Below are 26,727 nucleotides of genomic sequence, written 5' to 3' on the forward strand. Positions count from 1 at the left end.
TAGATTGAGAGGATTCTGGAATGAAGTCAGCAGCACCTTTAGTGTAGTACCTGATTTGTAACAAACACTCAACTGGTCATAGAGGCTAATAAAGAGTAATAGCAACTATGATAATAACAACAGTAATAAGAACAACTTTAACAAAGCTTACTCATTCCTTACTGTGTGCCAGGCACTGTGCCAAATGTTTTATGTGGATTATCTCGCTCAGCTCTGTGAAGTAGGAACTGTTATTAGCATTATAGATGCAGAAACTGCAATTGGGAAGTTCTGGAACTCTAGCTTCACCGTCACTACAGTGGCACCCACAGCAGCTAGGTTCTGAGCCCAGAGCCTGGATCTAGCACATTCTGCGATGCTATCTTTAGTCATGATAATGGCCAGGTCTCTCTCCTTTTCCCTCTGTTTCTCTCTCTCCTCATCCTCCTATCCTTTTCTCTCCTCGTCATGCACACTGGGATCATAGGGGAGAATGGGTTTTGAGCCTGATAACATCTTTAACCCCCAAGGACCATCTCTGTTGCCCCCTTTCAGGCCTACGAGCGGCAGGTCCCACCCCGAGCCGTCATCAACAGCGCAGGCTACAAAATTCTCACCTCCGTGGATCAGTACCTGGAGCTTGTGGGCAACTCCTTACCAGGTAAAGGATCTCTTCTCCCAGGCTGAGGTACATTGCACAGGTCCTGGGAGCTGACTGTGGGAAAAGTAGACCTCTGGGTCCTTTGTTTGCAGAAAGGCCAGATTGCACTAGAGCTGCTATCAGGCACCATCAGAACCTCAAAGGGGAGTCCTCATACCTTACAGCTATGAGAGCCAAGGGTTTGCCCAGAACTGCTCAGTGAGCAGGGGCTGAACCGTGTGGACTCCCAGCTGAGTCCCATGGTTCCTAGAGCTGTGTATTCTGCAGTGATGGAACTAGGATCTCACTCTTTGTGCTTCCCACCTCCCAGAGTTTTTGCAGCACTCCTGGGAGATCAGTCTAGATGATCCAGCTTTGAGTCAACCCTGTACCTTTGAGGAGTTATTTCTGCTTTTATCTACCCTGTCAGACTCCTCAGCAGCCCATCTGTAACAATATCTGCCTTGGATGATCCCAGGGAAACTAAGAGGAAGGGGAGATACTGACTGAGGAAGGTTATACCCTCAGACTGAGACTGAAAGTAAAGCCCCTATGGTGGAGGGCTTGCTGGATGCTGATGTTCCTGGGTTCTAGTCCCAGCCAGCTCTAGCTTTGTCTGTTTTGTGGGGTTTGGTTTTTTGTTTGCTTTTTTTGGTGCAAGTGGCTTCTTCCTTGTGGCCCCTCAGTTTCTTCAGCGTCTACACAATTTGCACACTTGTTGACCTCAGGGTGCTGTGTGGGGTTGTAGACACTCTGTCTACCAGGGACTCATGCAGAGCTATGCACAAAGAACTATTATCATTAGATTTTAACAGAACAGTGGTGAGATTGCGGCACAAGACCAGTTATCTTGCTGGAGCCTGAATATCCATGGCAACAAAATAAGTAAAAAACTTGTGCCTTTTTATTTATTTTTTTACCCCCTGCTCCCCATTCCACCCTCCCTACTTGGACATTTAAGCCACACCTTGGCCTCTATGCTGGAATCTGAAGGGTGATCTGAGAAGATAATACTTGACCTTTGAACTTCTGAGAGCTCTGATCCTGTGTGCTTCACATGGTGGAATTTAAAACCTTACCCAAGAGGGAGGTGGATGCTACTGTATTGCTAGCTCTAACAAAAGCATCTAAACAGATGCCATGGAATTCTGAAGTTCCTTCCACCAAGTGTAGAGAGCACAAGAAAGAGGACCCCCACTGACCTGCTTGTCACCCAGGGAAAGACCAACTGCCATGAGCCTGAGCCTGCCCCTCAGAGCAGGGGCTCCGAGATCAGCTGCCTGCTGTCCTCTGAGGATGACCCCAGTAGGCAGCTGGTCAGTGAGTGTTGTCTTCACAGGGATCACATCAAAATCAGGCAGCACCCCCATCCTCAAGTGCCCCACACAGTTCCCTCTCATCCTCTGGCATCCTTCTGCGCGGCACTACTACTTTTGCATGATGACGGAGGCCGAGCAAGACAAGTGGCAGGCTGCCCTGCAGGACTGCATCCGGCACTGCAACAATGGTGAGTAGCCTTAGGGCCCTGAGGAGCGTGTGTGCTGGACGTGAGGAGCGGGAAACTGGGCTAATGTGTGTAATAGTGACACCTAGTGGTCAGAGGTAGCACAGCAACCCTGCTTTATGTGCTGGTCTACGTTTTTTTTCCGAGAAACCCTTGTTACCATCCTTCTTCACTTGCTTCCTTCATGAAGACATGATTCTATGTTGCTCAGCAAAAAACCTGAAGAGGTTGTTCCCTGAACAGTCCTTCTATTTGAATCTTCATTCTTCCAGTTTCTAGAAACGTGACTTTAACTAAACCCACTGCTGTCAAGTCAATTCTGATTCGTAGTGACCCTGTAGAACACCGTGGAACTATCATGGAGTGTCCATGGCTGAAATCTCTACAGAAGAAGACTGCCACACCTTTCCCCCACACAGAGACTAGTGGGTTCAAAAGAGTGCTGTTAACTACTATGCCACTAGGATTCTTTAACGTGACCTTCAGATGCTGACTCACTGTCATGGAGTTGGCTCTGACTCATAGTGACCCTCCCTTCGATTCCCCAGGCTGTAAGTGGGAGTGGTTGTCCTGCAGAGGCCCTGGTGGGTTTGAAATACTGGAGAAGCTTGGTCTTTGCATTCATAGCACAACTCACCATGGACTACAGTACCAGAGATCCCTAATGAGACCTTAGGACACCGATTTATTCTTGGAACCTCTGTAAAATGTGGATAAGAATCTCTCTTGTTTCTTAGGGGTTTATAAGGATTCATGGTGAGAATCCACTCAATACTCAGTAAAGATTGTTGTTTTTGTTATGTACCACTGAGTCGGAACCCACCCTTAGCTGACCCTCCAGTGGGTTTTCGGGGCAGTTAACCACACAGGAGAAGATTCCCCATCTTTCTTAGACAAAGCAGCTGGCAGCTTCTTGCCCCTAGGCTACTAGTTGTCCTTCAGTAAAGGTTAGTCATGATATTATTTATTGACCACCAGTCTGAAAGTAACTTTACTTTTTTTCCTCAGAGCCTCAGTGTTTACAGAAGAAAAGTTATGAGGTCTCTGCAGCTCACTCATTCAATTAATGAACATTTTTAGTGTCAACTCTAAACCAGATTTGGGGCTTGGCACTGAGAATACAACAAGGCAGTAAGACGTGGTCCCTGCCCTCTTGCAGCCAGCAGCGTGGTCGGAGAGACAGATGTTAAGCAAATGGAGACACCGGGGAGATGAGTCACAGCTCTGCTCTGGAGCAGCAGCCACCCTGGGGAACTTGAGGATGTGTGTGTATGGAGGGCAGATCCTGTGGGTGTGTTTTGTGGAGGAGTTGATCATGGGAGGCTCCCTTGAGAAAGTGAGGGCTCAGCTCAGATCTGAAGAATGTATAGTCAGAGATCCAAGGGGAAGGGTGAGTGTTCCAGACCGAGGTAGCAGGAAGCATGTAGCGAGTCCACAGAGGCAGAAATAGTGTAGAGAAGAAACTGTGGGAGTGACCTGAAATGATACTGAAGGGGAGCTGGGGTGAACTCATGTAGGGCTAGGTGCAGTTCTGTCAAGAGGCTGCTTATTGTTTCCTAAGGTGAAGGGAGACACTGGGGTCTTTACCTCCCTGGGGAGGGAACAACCCTGTTCTGGATCCTAAACTTCGTTCCTAGTGACTCAGCCTTAGGGAATCTGAGAGGCAGGCAGCTGCCTCTATAACTGCCCTGTCTGTCATTTTTGATGTCACGCCTTGGGCGTCAGTTCTGTCTGACCAGTGCGCAGGTGGACCCTGTGAACATCAGCACCTGGAGGCCAGGCCGGCTAGCTGGGGTGACTTGGCCCACCCCACCCATCCTGCTTAGCGCCCCAGAGCCACCTCTGCCCTTTCTGGAATCTGCCAGGTGGGAGGAACCAGGTCTTCACCTGGGCTGGGCCCTGCCCACCCACAAAGGGCCTTCTGTTCCCAGGTCCCCGGGGGCTCTGGGGCAGTGCTTGGGCGGAGGTGCCCAGTGCCCTGGCAGCCTGGCTTGGGGCCCCCTCCCTCCTCCCTCCTTGTCTCCCTCTCCATGCCACCCTGCTCCGCCCCCCTCTCTGGGTTTCCAAGGCTGACTGGCAAAGGCTGGCTTGGTTGGGTGCCTGCAGGCCAGGTGAAGGGAGAAAGTAGGGGCAAGTGGGGACAGTCCAGGTGAGAGCCACCTTTTAGTCCCCCTTGTATAGAATAGGAAGGATGGTAAGCTTAACCCCACAGGGTTACTGGGAAGAATAACCGAGTGGTTTGGGTAAAGCCTTGGCTCTGGGCCTAGCACAGAGTCTGTGCTTAACCAGGAGGCTGTGAGAAGCCTCTTAGGTGTGGGGTGCGGTTGGTTGCCACGAAGAGCTGGGGTACAGAGTTGGTGAAGGAAGGGGGGGACATCCTGGACTGGGGTGTTCTGCTTAAGAGGTGGAACCCTCACCTCAGGGTGGGCTGACAGCCTGGTGTTCGGCATGGGCCTTTCCTCCACCCCGTGCATGTGGGAAAGCTGTCTCCCTCATCTGGCTCTGAGGCTGGGACTGGAATTTGTGGAGCCTGGAATTACTCACTCTGGGGGCTGCCAGGAAACGGGGGTGTGAAGCTCATCTGGCTAGATGCCAGCTGATCCTAGAGCCCTGTCACATCCTGCTTTCCTGGAGCAGCTGCGGGTGGCAAGAAGCCGCTGCGGTACTCAGCCCTGCAGGGCTGAGCCAGTGTGGATTCAAGGTCAAGGCCTCTTCTCATCTGACCCCCCACCCCCTGCTGCTGCAGGCCGGGATGGGAGAATTTAGCTTTCCTTCATCAGTTTGGCCTTTAGAATCCCACGGGCAGAAAGGGCCCGTGGAGTCTCCTGACTAGGGTCACTGGTTCTGATGCTGCTGTCCCCTAGCTGTGTGTCCTGGAGCCTCGTTGAGCCTCAGTTTCCATACCAGGGCAAGTGGGGCTAAAAACCGCTCCTCCCTCCCCAGGTTCTTTTGAGGGTTAAATGAGCAGTTGTTAGAAGTGCTCAGGCTAGGGCTGGCCTTGGAGGAGGAGCCCAGGGAGTATTACACTCGGCACCTCAGAGTGCTGCATAGAAGGTCTCTGGGGCATCAGACTGCATGGCTAGCCAGTTGGAGCCATGGCCAGGACGGGTCCCCACCTTCCTGCTGCTACCGGGCCGCTATTTCCTCTGCCAGACCTGCCTTCCACCTGCACACCTGGCTGGTGCTGTGCAAAATGGAAATCCCAGACATGGGACAGGCTGCTTGTAAATGCGCTGGTCTAGGCATCCACCCACATGCAGTCTTGCTGGAGCACCCCTGACTTCAAGCCCCTGAAGTGGGGGGTCGGACCCCCTCATGCACGCCAGGAAGCCAGTGGTGGCAAGGATGGGGCTGAAGCTGGTTTCCACACTGCGGGGCTCCTAGGTCTGGCAGGCGTGGTTGCCGTGCTCAGCTTGTGTGGAAGGGGAGGGCTCTCCGCGCCAGAGAGGGGCTTTTTCTCTGTGGAGGTGACTCAACCTTTAGTCATTGAAGTGGAAGTCGAGGTTTCTGATGCACAGACTGTTGTTTCCTCTTCCCTCAACCGCGGGAGGCACGTGGTCAGGGCGACCGCCCGCTGCCTGCCGTGGTGGTGTTGAACCACATTCTTCCCCAAGTGGATTTTGCAACTTCCCACAACTTTCCCCTCAAGTCTCATATCTCAAGGTCCAACCCTTATTCATTGACCCACTTTAAAATCGAGGTGGTGGGAGGGCATATAAGGACTTGGGAATGAAAGTGAGATGGGTAGGGTCGTGATGGATGGAGATACATAATCATCTGAAACATTAACACCAGAGGGAGTTCTGGTGGTCTAATGGTAAGGAGTTGCAATACCAACCCAAAGGCAAGTGGTTTGAATCTACTGGCTGCTCTAGGAAGAAAGATGGTCAGTCTCCTAGGTAATTTGTAGCCTCTGAAAACCCACTGAACAGTCAGCTCTTAATGATTCCAACTGAATGGCACACTACAATAACAATATCACCACCAATAACAAAAATCCATGCCAGGCCCTTGCTGGGCACCTAGCAGTGAACAAGACAGAGCCTGCACCTGCGGGGGCCTGCAGGGGAAGCAGTGGGAACCAATTCATTGCTCCAGTTGCTAATAACAAATGAATGTGATGCAGTACATGCTGGGGGCCTGCAGTGGGACCCTGAACTTGAACTTCATAGTTTATAGCACTGCCTCCCATATGTGACCTTCAGGCCAAACTTGGTTTACCACCTACTTAAGTGAGGTTTCAGTCAGTTGCTGCTTTCATGCAACAATGGAAGACTTGGGGGGAGCTCTGGTGGCCTAGTGGCAAGGAGCTGCAACTACAATTCCAGAGGCGAACGGTTCAAATCCACCAGATGCTCTGCCGGGGAAGGAGGGACAATCTTCCTCCTGTACCAGTCGGATCTGATTTGATGGTACACGCACACAATAAAATAAAAAAACAATTAAAAAAAAATGAAAAAACAACAACAAAAAAAAACCAATGGAAGACTTGAGGACCATCTGTCACACAGCTGAGTAGAGGTGTCTTGTCTGCAGATCTGATAAGCATTTACTATCTGACCCTTTACAGGGAAAGTTTGAAGATAGCTGGTCTAGAAAGTGAAGGGAGGGAACAGGACTTGAATGAGGAACTGAAGGCTCCCCCAAGGTAGTGGGGTGGCTCTCATCCTGGCTCTGCCACATAACTGCCTTTGTAAGGCCTCAGAGCCTGTGTCTCTTCACTGTAGAGTCATCCATGCAATAGTGCCTGTGAGTGTTTGGAAGGATTCAAGGAGATGAGGACACGAGAGAGGACTGACTGTTGGTGCAAGTGGCAGGGATGAGTGTTGATGGAATAGTATTGTCACTGCAGCCCTGGCTGCTACAGTTATTGTGTCAGGGTGGTGGGAGTCACAGCTACCTCTCTGGATGTGTGTTAGGGCTAGGGGTGCGATCATGGGTGCGTGCGTGTGGTCTGGCCAGTCACTGGGTCTTGGTAGGGTAGAGGTCCCTGGGCCATCATGCTGACTCCTTTCTCTCTCCCCATCTTCGACAGGGATCCCCGAGGACTCCAAGGTGGAGGGCCCTGCATTCACGGATGCCATCCGCATGTACCGCCAGTCCAAGGAGCTGTATGGCACCTGGGAGATGCTGTGTGGGAACGAGGTGCAGGTGAGGCAGGAACCAGGAAATGCAGAAGGCGCCCCACTTGAACTTGGGGTCCAGAGGGTGGTCAGGCATTAAGATGGGTTCTGGGGAGCTGTAGGCTTGAGACAGCAAGATCAGATTTGGAGCAGCTGGAACCCAGATGGATCACCCAGGTGGAGACTTTTCTTTTTCTCCTTTATTGTAGTTGGGTGAGAATTTACTGAGAAAATTAGTTATCCATTCAACAATTAATGCATATTTTTTTATCTAACATTAGTTGCAGTCTTTTCACTGTAACAGCACTCTTCCTTCTTCCTCTCTGGATTTCCCATATCCACTCTTCCTGCTGTCTTTCCCTTGTCTTTTGAGATTGTTTGGGGCAAGTGCTGCCCTTGGCTCTTGTGTGGTTAATTGTCCTGAGGAGGGTGTTCCTTACAAGTGTTCACTTATGGACCTGTTTATTGTTTGGCTGGAAGATGACCCTCTGGGGTGACTTCAGCTTCACCTTTCAGTTTGAGAGGTGTCTGAGGGCCACAGTCTTGGGGATTCCACCAGTTTCTACCAGACCAAGTCTGGTCTTTTTAAATTTTCTAATGGTTTTGAATTGTGTTCTGCATTGTTCTCTCACTCTGTAAAGTCCCGGCCATAGTGTTAACAGGTACTAGTTCTTCTGGCTTCAGGATAGTGGAAGCTATGATTTGCATGCTCCATTAGTCCTATACGGAACTCTGGTGGCCTCATGGTAAAGAGCTGTGCTGCTAACCCAGAGACATGTGGTTCAAATCTACCAGCTGTTCTCAGAGAGAAAGGTGGGCAAGTTCCCCCTATGTGATTTCTAATCTCAGAAAACCTGCTGGAAGGTCTGCTATGAGTTGGGTCCGACCAGACAGCAATGTTTCCCTGCGTCTTGAATTCTTTTTACTCTTTTTCCCTTCCAGATGGGAAGAGACCAATAGTTCCATCTTAGGTGGCCATATACTAGTTTAAGATTCAAGCCACTAGTCAACCACAGTAGGATGTAAGACATTGTCTTTGTGAGTGATGCTAGTTGATTTAACTGTCCCCCAGGACTGTAGTTATAGAACCACCACTCCCCTCCGCCCCCCAGCCCCATTCTTTCAAGGTGTTTGGTTAGGCTAAGAATTTTTCCTAACTTTGCCCCAATGTTTGCTTGACAGATAGATGATATGTTTTTAACACATACAAGTATGTATGTAGAAGTCTATTCCACCAAACCTGTACCTGCTCAGAGGTGTAGTCCTGTTCGCTTGCATACCTGTTTGGCTTGCATGTCTGCCTGTGTGTCTACTTGTAAATTGTTTGCTGTTACTGGTCTTACAGCATTATATGTAATAGAATTTACCTTTGTTGTTTGTACCTTGTGCACCACTCAGTGCTTCACTTCGCTTTAGCAATATTGTTTAGTTGTTAGGTGCTATTGAGTGCAATTCATAGCAACGCCATGAATAGCAGACGTGAACCTTGCCCTATCCTGTGCCAACCCCCTTATCTCTGATATCTCTGTAGTATAATAGTTACAGTCACTGTGTCATTCCATCCAACTAGATGGAGTTGAGTCTTCCTTCCCTGTCTTGCCAAGAATGATGTCCTTCTCTAAGGACCAGCCCCGTCTAATATATGCCCAAAATATATATGAGATGAAGCTTCACCCTCCTTGCCTCCAAGGAGCACCCTGGATGTACTTTCTCCAAGATACACTTGTTTGTTCTCTCAACACATAATGGGATATTCAGTGCTCTTTTCCAGCACCACATATCAAAGACATCGATTCTTCTTCTGCCATCACCTAACTTTCAGATGCATAGCAAGTAATTGGAAAGACCATGGCCTGAATCAAATACACATTAGTTTTTAAACTGACATCATTGCTCCTTGACACCTTAAAGAGGTCTTTGACAGATTTTACTCAGTTCATTACATCTTTTGATTTCTTGACTGCTGGGGCTCAAAGGTGTTGATTGTGGATCCAAGCAATGTGAAATTGTTTTGTACCTCTCCCTTATTGTGTATTGCTTTTCCCTTCACCCAAATGAATATGTTTCTACTATCCCACTAGTGATTTTTCCTCCTTAACCCCATTCCTGGTAACCATCAAAGAGTGTTTCTTTCTTGATATTTGTGGGTTTATCTGGATTTTGTAGTGTTTTGCAAATTTATTGTTCTTTTCCATTGTTGCCTAGTGTCCCATTTTGTGTATGTGCCACAGTTTTGTTTATCCAGGTGGAGATGTTTTCTATTGTGTTTCTATTGTCCTGAGCCGGGTGCCAGTGCAGCTGGGAACAAGAAAGGCTCAACCCTGGCTCTCAGGTGGCTCTGTGTCTGCAGGAGAAATAGACACTCAGCCAATAAACACACACGCTGTTCCAGTTGCAGGCAGAGTAGGCTGGGGGAGAGGTGCAGTGTTAGAGACAGTGAGGAGCATGTGCAGTGGTCCTGAGATGGGACTTCCGGGCCCAAGGATTCTGCAGGATGTTCCAGGGGGCAGTTTGAGAACTGGGGGTGGGTGCAGAAGGAGAGTGGTGGGAGATGCAGAGCACAGGGGACTTGGGGAAGCCACGGGGCTTTGAGTGGCTGGGCTTCCAGAATGCAGAGAATGTTCCAGTTGGATGTTTTCCAGCCCTTGCTCCAGTCTGTGTCTCTTGGCCCTAGATCCTCAGCAACCTGGTGATGGAGGAGCTGGGTCCTGAGCTGAAGGCTGAGCTTGCCCCACGGCTGAAGGGGAAACCTCAGGAGCGACAGCGGCAGTGGATCCAGGTGAGTGGCCTAGGACCAGCGATGAGGACAGGGGATCTGCAGCTGTCCCTGTGCCCTCAGTCCTGGTGCTGATGCCACGGCCCCGCCCTCAGATCTCAGATGCCGTGTACCGCATAGTGTATGAGCAGGCCAAGGCACGCTTTGAAGCAGTGCTGTCCAAGCTGCAGCAGGCCCGGCCAGCCATGGAGGCTTTTATCCGCACGGACATGGACCAGATCATCACCTCCAAGGAGCACCTGGCCAACAAGATCCGGGGTAAGCAGGCCACCTGCCTCACCTGTGTTTGTGGATCGGGCCCTCCACGGCTCATTTCTGTCTGCTGAAGGCCAAGAAAGAGCAGTTGCCATGGAGTCATTTTTGACAATGTGTCAGGGCAGAACAGTGCATCAGGGAATTTTCAATCCATGACTTTTGAAGTAGATTTCCAGGCCTTCCTTCTGAGGTGACTCTGGGTGGACTTGAACTTCCAGCCTCCTGATTAGCAACTGAGCACCACAGCTGTTTGCACCACCCAGGATGCTGGTGGAGGCCTAGACCAGGCGGAATTCTTTTCCATGTAAATTTCACAAAAGAGCTCCTGGATTGCTCCTAAAATATCAGTCAGCTTCAAGCTGCTGTTTCTCCAACCACTTTGAGTTGTTCTGTGAGCCTACTGTATGAGCTGAATATTTTTCAAGTTTCTACATTGATTACATTCTTTGAGTTGTGCAATCATTCTTATCCTCCTTTTCTGAGCTATTCTCGCATTAACATCAGTTCACTGACCACTAATGGTCCTATCTGATCTTTTGAATTACTGTTGTCACTTAGATCCCATATAGGAGTTTCTTTTTTTCCCCCTCTGGTCGTGTACCGTTGAATCAGATCTGACTGGCACAGATGACCCTTCCTTCTCTGGCAGAGCATCTAGTGGATTCGAACTGTGTGCCTTTGAGATTGCAGCACAGTTTCTTGCCACTAGGCCACCAAAGCTCCCCAGAAGTTTCTTAAAAGAGCAGAATGCTTAAAGCAGGCATTTATTTCTAGTTAAACTAAACTATTGTTTTAAGAAGACTTCAGGAAATATATTTTATTTCATACTTAGATTATTTTAGTGCAATGGTTTCAGGGGTTCATCCAGCCTCCATGGCTCCAGAAACTCTCAAGTCCATGAGAATTTAAAATTATGTTCTGCATTTCCCCCTTTTTATACAGACTATATTTTGAAGACCTACATTTCTGTCAGAGGTTTCAGTCTTCTGTTCATCTTTAGCTAATCACACATGGTTTTGCCATGTGTGACTGTAGAAGACATCACTTTAATTTAGTCATGATTTACTTCAGCAAATCTAAGCTTTTCAGTTCAGTTTATGCTTCTTCCTGTTTCCCAGACAAATGAAATCCTTTAGCTGTTTGTCATCTATTACGCATTTTACAGTTTCCTGTGGGCTGATTTCTCCAAGTTGGTCATTGTGAGCTGGACAGGAGACTGAGAGTTGGCATTTATTTTTATGAACAACAGCATGAGCTGGGTAGAGAGGAGCAGTATCAAAACACTAGGCTGAAAAAAAAACCAACAAAACAAAAACCACTAGGCAGAGAGGGCCACGTAAGACTGACTTGGGAAGCATGTCCCGGAGATGGTCCCTTGCCACAGGGAAGACAGCCTTTTGCACAGTTATGCAATGTTGTGCCCTACCCACCATTCCAGAAACAGAATGTGGCGCAGTTTTTGCAAAACCAAGCAGCTCAATGAATCCACTGAAGTATGCTGGGTTTTTGTTGTTTAAACAAAGGAGCAGGATCCCCAAAGATGAGTTTTTCTCCACTACTTGGAAGCTTCAGACACTTTTGGACTAGCTATTTCCTTGGTTAGCTATTTTCCATGACAGTTTCAGAAAGATCTGTGTTCAATCGCAGAACACCCTATTACTTTTACCAGATGGATTATGATCAAGTACCTCTCTAGGACTACGAAGCTTACTAATCTTGTCACCGGTGTGGTTGTGTTTGGGAAGCATTACAGCATTGTAAGCCTCCAGCATGCTTGGGTCTGGAGTGGCCCTGTGCACTCCCACAGTGCGTACCAGAGCAGTGTTGAAATGGTTTGAGGCCTTGTTCTGCACCTTCTACAGAGCTCGGGTATAGAAATTTCAGACAAGTGAATACAAAGAAAAAAAAGCAAAACAAACCAAATTAACACCAGACCTCTGGCCCACCCGGGCTCTGGGCGGGCCGGGTGGTGCTCCTGGGTGCGGCTACCACCTTGGAGATCCTCTACCAACCTGTCCTCCCTCCGGGCGCAGCCTTCATCCTCCCCAAGGCGGAGGTGTGTGTGCGGAACCACGTCCAGCCCTACATCCCGTCCATCCTGGAGGCACTGATGGTGCCCACCAGCCAGGGCTTCACTGAGGTGCGGGACGTCTTCTTTAAGGAGGTCACCGACATGAACCTGAATGTCATCAACGAAGGCGGTATCGACAAGCTGGGCGAGGTGAGGCTCCGCACATCCCTTAGGATGCCCCAGGCAGGGCCGCCATGGGCTGGGGTGGGTCTGTTCCCACAGGACCCTCTTCTCTCTCTCTCATATACCTGGAGACCAAAGGTCAGAGTCATGAACCAAGTAGCAAGTCCGAGGAAAGTAAGACTGTTACCCTGCCTTCAGTCTTCGTATCTAAGTAGGATTTAAAAGAAAGTATAAAAGAATTAAAAGGATAGAGAAAGTAATGGGGAAAGGAGCTAGGGAGGGAGTAAAAGATGACAGACTTCAGATGTTCGTAGTATCGCAACAAGGCAGCCTAAAAAATTATACTCAAGACGTAACTCTGCAGATGGAACAAATGGCTTCTTACTTGCCTGCCATTATCTGAGAGGTCAAGTGAACGTGTTACTACCAGTCCCATGTTGGGCTTGTGGGCTGCCTGGATGCCCATGGAGCTGTCAGAATCTGACCTTGTAATAATTTCAGTCTCCTCTTCACATCTGGGGTATCCAGAGAACAATGTTCATAGAATTTGAGAACCAGAAAAGCCTCTTAGAGGTCATAAAACACTGTCTCCCAATTTTGAGGTTAAGGAAATAAAAGCTCGGAGAGGTGAGTGACTTAGGGTCATTCAGCACCCAAGAGGGCACAGACACCCTTCTTCTCTCCACAGCAGGCCAGCTCCTCTGCACAGCACTGTGCAGTGCCTGCCTCTGGGCCCCCATTCTTCTGTCCATGGCCCTGGCAAGGGAGGGGCCGTGCGGTAGCCTGGCCATTCAGGCCTCACACATCCCACTCTGTTGCAGTACATGGAGAAGCTGTCCCAGCTGGCCTTCCACCCACTCAAGATGCAGAGCTGCTATGAGAAGATGGAGCCGCTGCGTCTCGATGGGCTACAGCAGCGTTTCGACGTGTCTAGCACAGCTGTGTTTAAGCAGCGAGCCCAGATTCACATGCGTGAGGTGGGCCTTCACTACCGCCCTTGCACTCCAGATATACCCTAGAGAGGCCCTGTCCCCCAGGGTCCCCCTGCATGTCCTCCCGACACACCATACCCATCCTTGGCCTCTCCTCTCAGGTCCCTGTCTATGCTCCCATCGGCTTGGAGCATCTGTCCCTCTTCATTCAGGAAGCTCCCCCATGACCCCTCCTGTTGACTCCCATGAGGCTCAGGCTTCTGTATTTCCTGGTGCTTTTTTTTTAAGGAGGGGCTGGCCCCAGACACGTTCTAGACACTCAGTACATGAGTAAGGGGGTGGCGGGCTGGGGGGCCTTGACCAAGTTTCCTCGGAGGCCCGTGCAAAGGGCTGTCCGTGGTCACTCTGGGGCTTACGTGCTCTGTGGTGTCACCTGCAGCAAATGGACAACGCCGTGTACACCTTTGAGACCCTCCTACACCAGGAGCTGGGGAAGGGGCCCACTAAGGAGGAGCTGTGCAAATCCATCCAGCGGATACTAGAGCGGGTGCTGAAGGTGAGCCTCTCCCCGCCCTGCAGGGCCCGAGCTCAGCCCGTGAGGTGGCACCAGGGTGACACTGGGGTAGCAGCTCCTGTGAGGAAGTGCCGTTCTGGTCCTGTGTAGAGACACAGACATAAAAAATCAGAGCCCTGAGTTCTCTGCTGGGAGCTGGTGGCCCACTGCTCTGGCACCACTGACCCCACGGCCATCCTCCTTGGCAGAAATATGATTATGACAGCAGTTCTGTACGCAAGAAGTTCTTCCGGGAGGCGCTGCTACAGATCACCATCCCGTTCCTGCTCAAGAAGCTGGCCCCCACTTGCAAGTCGGTGAGTATGCACTCCCCACCCGCCCGCCGGCTGCCTCTGATCATGTAGTGCCTGGCTGAGTAGAGCCAGCAGCCCTGTCCTCGGCATGGTTCTGACCACCACCCATCTCGGCCCCCACCCACCCTGGCAGGAGCTGCCTCGGTTCCAAGAGCTGATCTTTGAGGACTTTGACAAGTTCATCCTGGTGGAAAACACGTATGAGGAGGTGGTGCTGCAGACTGTCATGAAGGACATCATGCAGGGTACGCACCTGCTCCGCCCACTGGGACCTGGAGGGCTGGTGGTGACCCTCACTGCTGACACGGGGCTACTGTTGTCAGATGATAGGGGGGCAGTATGGTGGGCACTGTTGGGAGTGTCAGATGGGTGACACGGCAATGGGTTATGGTGACAGTGGTGAGGCCTGGACAAGTCAATTCCCTACCATAGAGACTCCCCAGGGAGACAAGCTGGGAGGTCAAGTTCAGCTGGGAGCTGCAAGGTGGCTGCTGACTTCCCTCCTCCTCCCCTCTCCCCACAGCTGTGAAGGAGGCCGCTGTGCAGAGGAAGCACAACTTGTACCGGGACAGCGTGGTCATGCACAACAGTGACCCCAACCTGCACCTGCTGTCAGAGGGCGCCCCCATCGACTGGGGTGAGGAGTATGGTGGCAGTGGCAATGGTGGGGGTGATGTGAGCAGTGGCAGTCCTCGCCCTGATGCTTCTGACAGTGCCACCCTCTCGGAGAAGCGATGGCGTGCCAAGCAGGTGGTATCTGTGGTCCAGGACGATGAGGTGGAGCTGCCCTTTGAGGTGAGCCCTGAGCCACTCTCACCTGCATCCCTGGACAGTGTCACTGAACTCCGTGGCATGCTGGCCCAGGATCTACGAGCCGACAGTCCCCCACCGGCCAGCCCCCTGCCCAATGGAGCCCCCGCCCAAGAGAGTCCACAGCCTGTGACAGACTCTGAGGCCTCCTTGCCACCCAGCTCGCCCCTTCAGCATCTGCCATCTGGAAAGACCCCGGACCCTGAACCTCCCAAGCCCAGTGACCAGGAGACCGGGGAGCAGGTGTCCAGTTCCAGCAGCCGTCCCCCCATCCACACCACCACTGAAAACAGTGCTGGGGTGCAGACTGAGTTTTAGAGCCATCTGCCCTGGTGCTTCTGTTGGGACACTGCACCAGGATGCTCCCTCCAGGGCAATGGCATGGTTGTACTGGGCAGGGAGGCATCGCATCTGTGCCTTATAGGGCAGGAGGAGCAACACTTCAGACGTCGGGCAGGGAGGGGCCCCCCTGAGTCACTTTACAGGGTTTGGCCAACACTTTATTGCCACCTCCTTTCTCTCTGTTGGATGATCTTGCATGTAAAGTCTAGTTTTAGGACTTTACTGTGCCAGGGCTGGGGCACAGCTGAAGGAGCCAGGGAGAGCTCCCAGGTCCCTTGCTTCTTGCCCTCTGCTGTGGCCTCGTTTTCCCACGAGGGATGGGTCTTGCCATCCTTCTTTGAAATAGGACTACTTCCGGGCAGGGAGTGAGAGGTGTTCAGGCTAAGCCAGGCTAATGCTGAGGGGGATGGGAATGCCTCATGGAGGAGGGTGGGGGCAGGGGCTATAAATGAGAAAGGCAGAGAATGTGCTAGACTGCAGAAGGGAGGTGTCCAGTGGGAAGGAAGGTGAGGAGCTCTAGGAAACACATGTGGAGGCCGAGATGCAGATGAGAAGGTTGCTGGCAGCAATCCTGAGGCCTGCTAGGGATCTGAGGGTCTCTTTCTCCAGCACTGCATACTTTGGGTTGGGGCCAGCAGCAAGAGGGGAGAGGGCCAACTTGTTCAAAGGCTGAGGTTTCCCCAAGCTTTGGATCCTGTCATCTTTGGGTCACCTCCAAGATACTGCCTGCTGAAGGAGCTGGCTGGGGCTTCCTCAGGTCCCCAAAACAAGACGGTGGCTGCCTCTGAGGATTTGGTGGAGGCAGGCCTAAAAATCTGGGCCCATTTAAAAATGTTCTTATGAGTCACTTCCAGGCCTGGCTTGGCCCTCTTCCTCAACTTGTTGCCTTTCGGGGTGAGAGTCAAGGCCAGACAGCTCTGCTGTAGCAGCCCCCATACTGCCAAGGGCCTTCACAGACCTCCTCCCTTTGTGTACCAGGAGGGGATGCTCATAGTGCAGGGTCCCCGGGCAGGCGAGTTTCCCTCTCCTGCCCTCCCCTGTCCTGCATCCTCTGTTTCCCTCACAGGGCAGGCCTGATACCCACAGGATGCGTGCACACTGGTGGCTGGTGCTCAGGGCCTCTTGGTCCCCAATCTTAAATGCATCATTTAACTTTTCCCGACAAGGTCTATCTTCAGATGCTCTCCTCTAAGTGCCTTTGGGGGTTTTCTGATCATCCTTCCCATATATTGTATTGAAAATATTATACAAACTTTAAACTTCTACTAATCAATAAATGCTTTATTTAAAGCCAGTCTGTTGGTGTCTGCTGCCAAGTGCACGGTGGGAGGGTTGCAGGGTGACCAGCCTGGAGAATTGTCCAGGAACCTGCATATACCTCTGCCTTCTGGACTCTTTGCTTGACCAAGTAACTCTTAAGTCCACTGTCTCACTTATCCCTTTTAACAGAAGAGGAAACTGCAATTCAGAGAGATTAAACTTGTCCAAGGTTATGGAGCACAAAGTTTAGGTGGTTTCTGCAGGCAGCCCTGTGGAGCTTTATGGTCCTGCAGGCCCCAGGAACCCATGTACCAAACTCATGCCAACTTCAATGGCAAGGCATGTTCTCAGAGACTCCCTGTCCATTGCTGGTGTTTACTGAGCTTGATGTATAGGACCAGGAGCCTCCTGCTGACTTCAGGAGATATGACTGCTAGTCCTTTCAGCACTAGCACTAGCACCCCTGGATAAGCCGAGGTGCAGGAAGATGGTGAACCTTAGTTACGCAGCACAGAGATGTCCCACATTAGTGAAGGTGGGCTGCTCCTGCTCCTTCAACCAGATGAGAAACATCCCTATTGGGTGATATGACCATCAGTCATGTGGGGAGAAAGGGCATCTGTTAGCCTTTTGGCTCTGCAGCCTGGTGAGCTGAGTAGGACCAATGGTCTCCACTGAGGTAGAAAAGCTGAAGCCCAGGATGACTGGAACTCACTGATCTGGCTGTCTCCAGGCCTGTTCTGCCTATCTAGCCTGCTCATGTGGGCCCTGTGCCTGCAGGGAGCTGAAGGGGCCCATGGTGGCCAGCAGCTGTACAGTTAGCACCCCACAGGCTCATATTGAATGGATGGAACACTTAAGTCCAAACACATCAAAACTGACTGGACAGGTAACTGAATGAGCAGGGCACCCCAGGCAGGCCCATCATTGGCCCAAAGGAAAAAGGCTGCATTTTGCTCAAGACCATCTGACATAAAATGTGTAACAAGCATGTAACAAGCATCCAGGTGTGACCAGTCCCTTCCACATGCACCCGGGTGTGAAGCTGAGCTGGCCTGGGCTTCACAGCCAGCACTGCTGCCTCCCAGATGCCTTCTTGGTCCACTCCTTTCCTGGGATAGCAATGGGAGGCCACTGACCACTGAGCCGGCACAGCCTGCCTGTGGGGACAGGGGCTGCTGGCCGGCTCTCTGTGCCCTTTCCCTTCCTGGGCTCAGGTCTCCACTTGCCAGGAGGGGCAGTGGGGATAGTTTCACGTTCTGTCCAGGCCCTCATTCCCTGTTTGAAGTGCAGCACACTCTGCATCCCCTCCGGCTGCTCCTGTGCTGTCCTAGACCTTGGTTCCTGCTCCTGCCTAGGCCTCACACGGCCCCATCGATCACTCAAGTCGGAGCACTCTGGAGATGTTTATTGACTTTGGTGTTTTGGGTCTGCAAAGCTCAGTGCCTGCCCTCAAGCTGCAGGGCATATGAGGTGGTGCAGATTGGAGAGGCAGGGGGGCCAGAGTGTTGCGGAATAGGAGAGAGGGAGGGGGCCGGCTTTGCTTGTGACCCAAGGCCTGCACTCTACACATTCATTTGGGCTGGCATGTCTGAGCCCACTCTGCAGCCTCGTGCATGCCAGTCGTACACACCTCTGCACCTTGGCCAAGGGCTCCTGCTCTTCCACACCTGCCTGGGCTTTATAGAGGTGGGCACTGAGGGTCCTGAAGTGCAGAGATGTACCCATCATCCCACAGCTGGGGGGCAGTAAAGCCCCAGCTCAGCCAGGACACTCATTCCTGTGCTCAGAGGTGGCCCGGCTGCTTTATGCCCATGACCCTGGCCCTGGCTGGAAGGGGCTCTGTCTGGAACCAGAAGATTGCCTCTCATCATCCACAGTATTCAGACCAGGTACACCCCACCTCCGGCCCTGGCATGCTTGGAAGTCGGGCTGTGGGGAAGGGGCCAGGGCAAGTTGGGGTGGTCTTGCTCTAGTCTGGATGAGTGGGGGTGCGCTCAGCTGCTGTGGTAGATCCGGAGGCACTGGGCGATCTCCTGGCGGCACAGGGGGCAGGTGCGCAGTGGCTGGCAGCACTGCTGGCAGCAGCAGACGTGGCCACAGTTGAGGAAGATCATCTGGGCCTGAGAAGAGAGAAGAGCTGAGGCCTGGCCCCGCCTGGCACCCCAGCCCCAGTGTTCTTCATCTAAAAAAATCTTATATTGTAAAAGTATATGTAACACAAATATGTCTGCTTTCCTTTCTTCTCCCTCCCTTCCTTTGTCACTTTTTTTTTGGGGGGGGGTGTTATTGTTGTTATTATTTGGTGACGTTGAGTCAAGGACAAGTCATAGCAACCCGATGAACAGTCCTACCCAGTGCCATCCTCATCATCACTGCATTGCTGCAGCCATGGAGTCAGTCTCCCACTCTTTCCTAAAGAGATAGTAGAACTATATTCTATGCCCATCCTGCATTTCTATGTCTCTCTGTGGAAGTGTTGTGTGGTATCACTCCCTCTGGGAGGAGTGAGCTTATTTAACCAGCCCCTGCTATTGGGACAATTAGATTATCTTCAGTTTTCACTTTTTGTGCACCTGTCTAGTCCCCTACACCTTGGTTCTGTCCACCATCCCAGCATCTATTTCCAGTCATTGGATATCGCTCAGCAATTTAAGCTAACTGCCACAGGTGCAATTTTCCACAGATTCGCTTCTGCCTCTATCCGGCAGTATCCCCAGATCTGTTAAAGAAGGATGGGCAGTCTCCTCACATGTAATTAACTTCCACTGAAAACCCACTGGAGAGTCAGCTCTGGGTCAGTTCTGACTTGATGGTACACAACACAATAACTTCTAAAAGACGGTTTTTTAAAAAGCCTCTGCAGGGGAAATCAGGATGCTGGGCATCAATGGCCTGGGGATTTCCCCTAATATATTTACTCAGGGGGACAGGGGAAGTTATCCTTTGAAAAGAAAAGGAAGGGAGCTCTGGCGGCCTAGTGGCAAGATAATGTACTGTAATCCCAGAGGTATGCGGTTCAAATCCACCAGATGCTCTGCTGGAGAAGGAGGGACAATCTCCTCCTGTACCAGTCAGATCTGATTTGACGGTACACGTAAAAATAATGCAATAAAAAAATAATAAAATAAAAAAAAAGAAGAAAAGGGCCTAAAGATGGCACTGCTCATCCTCAGGTCATGTGATTATAGGTAATTTTCATTTCCTTTATTGTTCACTTTCCTTTATTTTCCAGAATTCTTAGTGAACACAATATACTCACATGACCAGAAAAGGTATTTGGGATACTCAGGAGGAGGCTCAGGGTCAGCAGGACAGTAGACAGTGGGCTCGTAGCTGACTGACCCCTGCCCTCCATGGAACTCACCTCTCTTTCCAGACACACAACACACTCTGAGGTCTGTGCTTCCAGCTCGGCAGGAGGAGCCGATGGCCTCACTGGCTCAAGAGGCTCCTGGGGGGCGGTGGGGAGCTCTGGGGCTTCAGGGACCTCACCCTTGGGTGGTTTCGGCAGTCCTGTGAGGACCAGAGAGACAGGCTGATCAGGGTCATCCTCTGATGATCGTACCTCTAAGGGCTCCCCTGGCCCGGTCTGCCACCAGGTGGACAATGAGAAGAAGGGAGTGGGTCCCCAGATTAGAGCTGAGGGGAGGGCTCTCCTTCCTAAGCACAGATCCCCATCAGTAAAATGGGAATACACTTTTTTCAGCCCTGCCATCTCATAGGCCTACTGGCAGGCTAGGAGGGGTGTTGGAACCAGCTACCAACTCACAGCTGACCCTCCAACTGATTTCCAGTGGTGGTATATCAGAAGAAGAGTGACCATCTTCCTCCTGAGAAGCAGCTAGCAGATTTGAACCACATGACTTAGGGTTGGCGGAACAACTCCTTACCACTAGGCCATAACAGCAAGGGTAGCTGCCAAAAAGATGAAACCTGCTGCCACCAGCTTGATTCTGATTGACAGTGACACCATGTGTTGCTCGACAGAACTGCATGCTCACAGGGTTATCAATGGGCATAATCTTTGCAGAATTAAATCACCAGGCCTTTGTTGTACAGTGCTGTTGGCTGGAGGTGAACTGCCTCGCTTTAGGTCAAAGGTGAACATACACTGTTTGTGTCACCTAGGAACCTGTCACTCATAACATCCCCTGGGTCCTTCACAGCCACTCTGTAAATAGTGCTCATCACCTTAGAGATGGGTCATCTGACTTAGAGAAGGGGAGTAACATGCCCAAGGTAACAGAGCTCCTGACTATACAGTCAGAAGCAGCTCAGGGCTCGGGGCTTCTACAGGAGAGGGAGCCGGCAGCCCCATCTCACAGGTTCATAGGCCTTGAAGAAGCAGAAAGAAGGGCCAGCTCAGCTAAAAAGGCCTCCAAAGTGCACTCCCCCTCTCTGCTTTTCTCCCTCCCATCCCTACCTGCAGTGTCCCAACCCCATGTCCTGAGGTTGCACCCTCAGCTGGCCACCCAACTGGCCTTGCAGCAAGACATCAGAAGCAGCCCTGACAAAATGCCGTCTTTCTGTTTTTTATAGACTCCTGCAATATGTACCACTCACACACCTGATCTTTTCTGTATTAATTTATTCTATGGTTTGACTTTTCTGAGTATATTCTTTTGTATCATTTAAAACCTTAGAGAATTTTTGAAAAGGTGCTACACTAGACATGCCTCTAAGTGCTACACGACCATCCTTGTAAAGGGGCTTGCTCTGGTGGCACTGTCTGTAGAGCGTTACACTGCTAACCCAGAGGTAGCACGGCACACTCTCGTGGTTCGAATCCACCAGTGCCTCTGAGGGAGGATGAGTAATTTCCTTCCATGTGATTTACGCCTCCAAAACCCCACTGGAGACTCAGATATGAGTCAGTCCTGGCTCGACTACAATGAGACAAACGGATTCCTAAAGTCACTGACTAGCTTCTGACTCACTGTGACCCTGTGGAACAGAGCAGGACTGTCACACAGGGTTCTTAGGGCTAGAACTCAGGGATGCAGGCTGTCACAACTCTCTCTCATGGAGGTGCTGGCTAATTTGAATTATCAACCGTTCAGTTAGCAGCCAAGACCACTGTAAAGTGTTAAAAAGCAAAAATGTTTAAGGACTAAGGTATGCCTGCTGCAAGCCGTAATACTTTCAAATGTCTTATATGCACACAAAAGCTGGATAACGAATGCGATGATCAGAGAATAACTAAGGCATCTGAATTATGGTTGGTGAAGAATACTTAATGGACTGCCAGACAGTGAGCAATGTGTCATGGAGTAAGCACAGCCAGAATGCTCCCTGGAAGCAAGGATGGCAAGATGTCACCTCCTGTTACCAGAAGGGACTAGTCCTTGAAGAAGGACATCAAGCTTCATACAGAGTCATCAAGAAAGAGGAAGACCCTCGCTGAGATGGCTCAGACATGCCACTGACTGTGAGGATGCTGTGGGACTGGGCAGGGTTTCATTCTGCTATACATATGACTATGAGCAGAACTGACACAATGGCACCTAAGCAACATGAGAAGATGGTCAGAAGACTGTGTGAGGCCTTCCTGTGCCTTCTGGAGCTGAGAGGAAAGCTCCGTCCCAGCCCATTCCTCTGCGGAGGCTGGATGCCACCATAAGTGACACAACCAGGAAGTGGTCAGGAGCAGTGGGAAGAACCTCCCACAGGAAGCGGTTACAGAGTGGCCAAACCGGCTAGTTCACTCAAAGCTGGGAATGGCTCCTGCAGCTCGAGAGAAGAGCCAGGTCCGGGAGGCAGAGGCCCTCTGACTTACAATGTTCAGAGGAACCAACACCTTGCTCAGAATGAAGGGGCCAAGTGTGACCTCTTTTCATGTGAGGTGTATTCGCTGAGGGTGAGGAGGTGAGATCTAAATTCTGATGCCAAACTCTCCTAGTCTGAGGTTGAGGGGAATCCATGCTAAGCAGCTAGGGAGATAGTATCTATTTAGTACATTACTGATTTAGAAGGGCTGAAATTAAATTACATTTTTCAGGTTGAATTAATGCCATAGTAGTATAAATACATGACAGGACAACTGAAGTCTGCACATATGGGTGCTGTAGTCAGCCTGGCAATCAGGACAGGGCCTGATCTTCATCTGGCCATACAGGCCAGGCTGTGCCAAACTCGGGCCTGGTAACTCTACCACTGGCCTTTGTCCCTTCCCCATTCCTTTACTCTAACCAAAAACTACCCTTCCCAGCTAAGTAGCATCTCCTTCCTCCTGCTTTAAGGCAGGGTTCCATTCAAGGTTTCAAACTGGTTCTTCCCAGGTCAGTTATTCAGTATGGCCAACAAAGGGAAACTGGAACGAACCTGAATTTGTAAAACTGTACTGGAATGATAACACTAACAGGATACATGGGTATATACACCCTGCTAGAAACTTAATCTCCTTCTTAGAAAATAAAGGCAGTGTGCATGTTGCATAGTAACCAAACCTCCTGAAAAGAAGAGTCAGAAACAATGGTGGCCTGCTCAAAAAAGGCTGCTGACCATGCTGCTTTGGGCATGCGTCCCTCTTCAGAGTCTGGGCAATATTCCAGTATTCCATGTTGAGCCTCTGAGAGCGCTCACTACACCTCTTCTGAGTCTTCCATTCCAAGACTTCAACCTATAATTTTTCCTATTTTGGTCACTATTCTACTTTAACCAAATTTTAAAAATTTGAATCTGCTATGATTGTGATCAGTTGTAATTAATGTTAAAGAACAAAACCTGTATGAATGATTACATGACAAACCAATATGATTTATAAAATTTCACCTAAAGGAAAAAACAAAGACAAATAAGAGAGACTTAAGAAAAACAACCAAATAAGAGTGCCCACCTCCTGGGGCTGAAGGAGAGGTTAGATGAGATGATCACATAAAGTGTTCAGCAAACATCAGCGCTTTCCAGGGGACCAGTGACTCCCATGCCTGCTCCTGTGTCACCTGCAGCACCCAATCCTTACCTGGACCTCTGTATGGGGCAGACAGGCTTAGTGACCTGCTTTGTCCCCTTCACAACTTATCTTGGACATCTTTTCATGTCCAGACCACAGAAAGGGCCCAGGAGTGTCAGGTACAAGGTAGGCATTGGATACGGGCTGGCTCTCCCTCTATCCCAAGGATACTGGGTGTGTAGTTCCTAAGCTTTGTTGCATAGAACCTGTCCTTTTCTAGTTTTCTGGTCTATTTTTCAATTTTGTGGTAAAATGGGCTCACTAATCCCTATCCTTATCCTTTAGGATTAGCAGGGGCTGGACTTGGCTAGTCTTCAGGACTTAAAAGCAGATGATTAAATTTAATTACAGGGTCTGGTGTCAATACCTGACTGGATCCTGGTTGTATCCAGCAGCTCCTGGACTCTTCGTAGGATCTCGTGCTGCAGGCCAACTTCCAAGATGCCCACCTGGGTTAGTCCAAGGAAGAGGCAGTTATGGCATTGCATGGTTGGGGCTCTGCTGTGTAGAACAGCCCACCAGATAGTAAGTTCAGGTTCACAGAGCGGCTTCACTCCTGACTTCTCAGCTTGGGACCTTTGACTGGAAATGCAGGCCTTCTGGGGCACAGCAGAGATCCAGGGGAAGCAGGAGGCAGTGTAACTATAGCTGTTCCTCCTCAGGCTAGGTTCGGCAATCAGTATGGCAGGGGAAGAAACTGAAGCCCAAAAGGAAAATGTGCACTACAGCTACAATTTATCTATTTTCTCGGTTCCAGGCTACCAACAGCTTCCCCTTCGTGTTAGGTCATATCACTCCACAAGAAGTCCACATCCCCCACAAGAAGTCAGGACTCTCCAGCATAGTTTACACTATCCTTAGAGAAACAAAGATGCCATCCAAGCCTTGACAGTGAGCTGCACCACTTGCACCAGAGAGTCCCCTCCAGAGCCTATGCTCTTAAACTTGACGTAGCCTCTAAAAAAACACTAGGAGGGCTTAGGGGCTGAACCAGCTCATGGCCAACGACCTGTCTTAGCTCTATAATTTGAAGCTCCAGTCTACATAGGTGGGGCAAGCAGGGCTCACACCTTGGATTTTTTTTAGCTAGTGTGAGTGGGCTCCATCAGGTAGCTGCGAGGAGGAAGGATAGTTGTTTTGGGGACCTCGATTTAGGGTGGCCTTCAGTCATCAAGCACTGCACAAAGAACAAGTCAACCCTGGGCTTGGTGAAGCTGGTGGCCCTACCTGCTCTCTACAATGCAAACCCCCTCCAGAGGCGCTACCACGTCTCACCTTGGCCAGGTCCCCAGGGCTCATCCTGCTCAGCATGTCCAGTGAGATACGGTGATGGGCAAAGATGGGCAGGTAGTGCTCAGCTGAGAGCTCCACCAGGAGGGCCACCAGCTGGCGCTCCATGCCTTCTTCCTGCAAGATAAGGCACGAGAAAGACACTGTGAGTGGAAAGAAATCCATCGTTTATAACTGGAAACAAACGGTTTAATGAAACTGTGTAACATGACTCCTAAAATGCATCCCTTTTCTTAGAGCTTTTCCTACAAAACTACACATGCAAGTGCACAGAGCTGGATGCACTATGCAGGGAGCTGGTCACTGCTGCTCTGCTCATACACTATGGCACGGTGCTGTGTGTTGTTATTGAGTGCTGTCAAGTTGAAACAATTTCTAGCTGACCTTCCAGTGGGTTTTCAAACCTGTAAACTGTATAGGAGGGGACTGTTCAGCTTTCTCTTACAGAGACACTGGTGGATGTGAACCATCTGCCTTTTGATTGGCAGCACAGTTCCTAATCTACTAGGCCACCGAGCTCCCTTTGGCATATAAGTTAAAAATCTATCAAAAAAGAGCTGTTTAAATAAATATGAGTTCAGACAGATACTAAATTCTGTGAAGCTGTCTGGAAGCAATGAGCTAAGTCGACACGTGGGCCTGGTGAACTGTCTATGACTAAGAGTAAGAGAAAAGGACAAGCTGTTAAAAGAATATGTATGGAATGACTCAATTTTTATTTTATGAAAACTACAAAAATTATGTGAGAGAGGTGGGGGTAAGGGACCACCTATCTTCTCCTCAGCCTCTCTTCACGGGCAGCGGCTCGCGCCCATGCTCACACTGCTGTGTCTGAGGCTCACCTGTCTCTGCTCTGCACAGCTGTGGCTGCCACACTGTCTCCTCTAACCACACTGACACTCTCTTTTTTATTATATTTAACATTTTTTTTCTCTATTATTGTTATACATTTTCTCCCCCCTTCCCTTCGCCTCTCCCAGCCCAGCCTGTAGTGCACTCCTTGTTCTAGATTGTTCTCATACATATAATGCATAATCATTTATTCTTTTAGGACAGTTCTTGCTCTCATCTGTTCTAATGCAGTGTTCATTATCAATCCACTCGTTCTTCATTCCCTCCCCAGTCCCTCCATGTCTGTCTACTTTTATAACAGCGCAATTATGCAGTATTTATCCTATTGTGACTGAGATATTTCACTTAGCCTAATGTCCTCAAGGATCTCCCATACTGTGTAATGTTTTACCATTTCATTATTTTTCAATGCTGTGTAGTATTCCATAGTGTGGATGTACCATAGTTTTTCTATCCATTCATTTGTTGATGGGCACTTGAGTCATTTCCATCTCTATGCTATTGTGAATAATGCAACAATAAGCATGAGCATGCATACATCTGTTTAAACTATGGCTCTGGTTTCTTTAGGGTAACTCCCTTTTTCATTCGTATCCCTACCATGACCTGCTACAGAACCTGCCTCACTAGAGCCACAAGTAATGAGTCAAATTCAAGTGGAAAGACAGATGGGTAAGTACTGTAGAGAAACCTCTTCTTAAGAGAAGAACTTCACCAATCCCCTGCAGCAAACATTCCCCCGCCACCCCTGCCTCCTATGGCAGGCACCACCATCCTTACCTGCAGCTTCAAGGATAAGGGTTTCTGGTTCAAAAGTCGTTGATATTGAATCAGCCAGTAATTTTCTTGCTTGGTTTCGCTTTTAGCTTCTAATTCCGACTGCCAGGGAGGAGGAGCAAGTGATATTGGTTACAATATGGAAGGTTAAAAATTATCAAAAGGATGTGA

The 26,727-nt window shown here is 50.0% G+C and overlaps 2 protein-coding genes across 3 annotated transcripts in view; one reads left to right on the forward strand and one right to left on the reverse strand.

Moving 5' to 3' along the window:
* Positions 1 to 15,398, forward strand: part of FAM129B (family with sequence similarity 129, member B) — a 61,197-nt gene extending 45,799 nt beyond the window's left edge. The window contains exons 4-14 of the mRNA XM_006892618.1: positions 535 to 640; positions 1,959 to 2,126; positions 7,159 to 7,274; positions 9,921 to 10,025; positions 10,118 to 10,280; positions 12,311 to 12,498; positions 13,293 to 13,448; positions 13,843 to 13,959; positions 14,166 to 14,273; positions 14,404 to 14,515; positions 14,794 to 15,398. Of these exons, the coding sequence (XP_006892680.1) occupies positions 535 to 640; positions 1,959 to 2,126; positions 7,159 to 7,274; positions 9,921 to 10,025; positions 10,118 to 10,280; positions 12,311 to 12,498; positions 13,293 to 13,448; positions 13,843 to 13,959; positions 14,166 to 14,273; positions 14,404 to 14,515; positions 14,794 to 15,398 (1,944 nt within the window). The remainder of the gene's footprint in view (positions 1 to 534; positions 641 to 1,958; positions 2,127 to 7,158; positions 7,275 to 9,920; positions 10,026 to 10,117; positions 10,281 to 12,310; positions 12,499 to 13,292; positions 13,449 to 13,842; positions 13,960 to 14,165; positions 14,274 to 14,403; positions 14,516 to 14,793) is intronic.
* Positions 15,399 to 18,679: 3,281 nt separating this feature from the next.
* The window catches only part of LRSAM1 (leucine rich repeat and sterile alpha motif containing 1), a 40,678-nt gene continuing 32,630 nt past the window's right edge, over positions 18,680 to 26,727 (reverse strand). For both annotated transcript variants that reach the window (XM_006892538.1, XM_006892537.1), the window contains 5 exons: positions 26,560 to 26,658; positions 24,913 to 25,044; positions 24,005 to 24,086; positions 20,050 to 20,198; positions 18,680 to 18,805 (listed from right to left, as the gene is read on the reverse strand). In XM_006892538.1, the coding sequence (XP_006892600.1) occupies positions 18,680 to 18,805; positions 20,050 to 20,198; positions 24,005 to 24,086; positions 24,913 to 25,044; positions 26,560 to 26,658 (588 nt within the window). The remainder of the gene's footprint in view (positions 18,806 to 20,049; positions 20,199 to 24,004; positions 24,087 to 24,912; positions 25,045 to 26,559; positions 26,659 to 26,727) is intronic.

This window comes from Elephantulus edwardii, unplaced genomic scaffold (assembly GCF_000299155.1).
Source record: "Elephantulus edwardii isolate Elephantulus edwardi_28Jun2011 unplaced genomic scaffold, EleEdw1.0 scaffold00116, whole genome shotgun sequence".
NCBI classification, from domain to species: domain Eukaryota; kingdom Metazoa; phylum Chordata; class Mammalia; order Macroscelidea; family Macroscelididae; genus Elephantulus; species Elephantulus edwardii.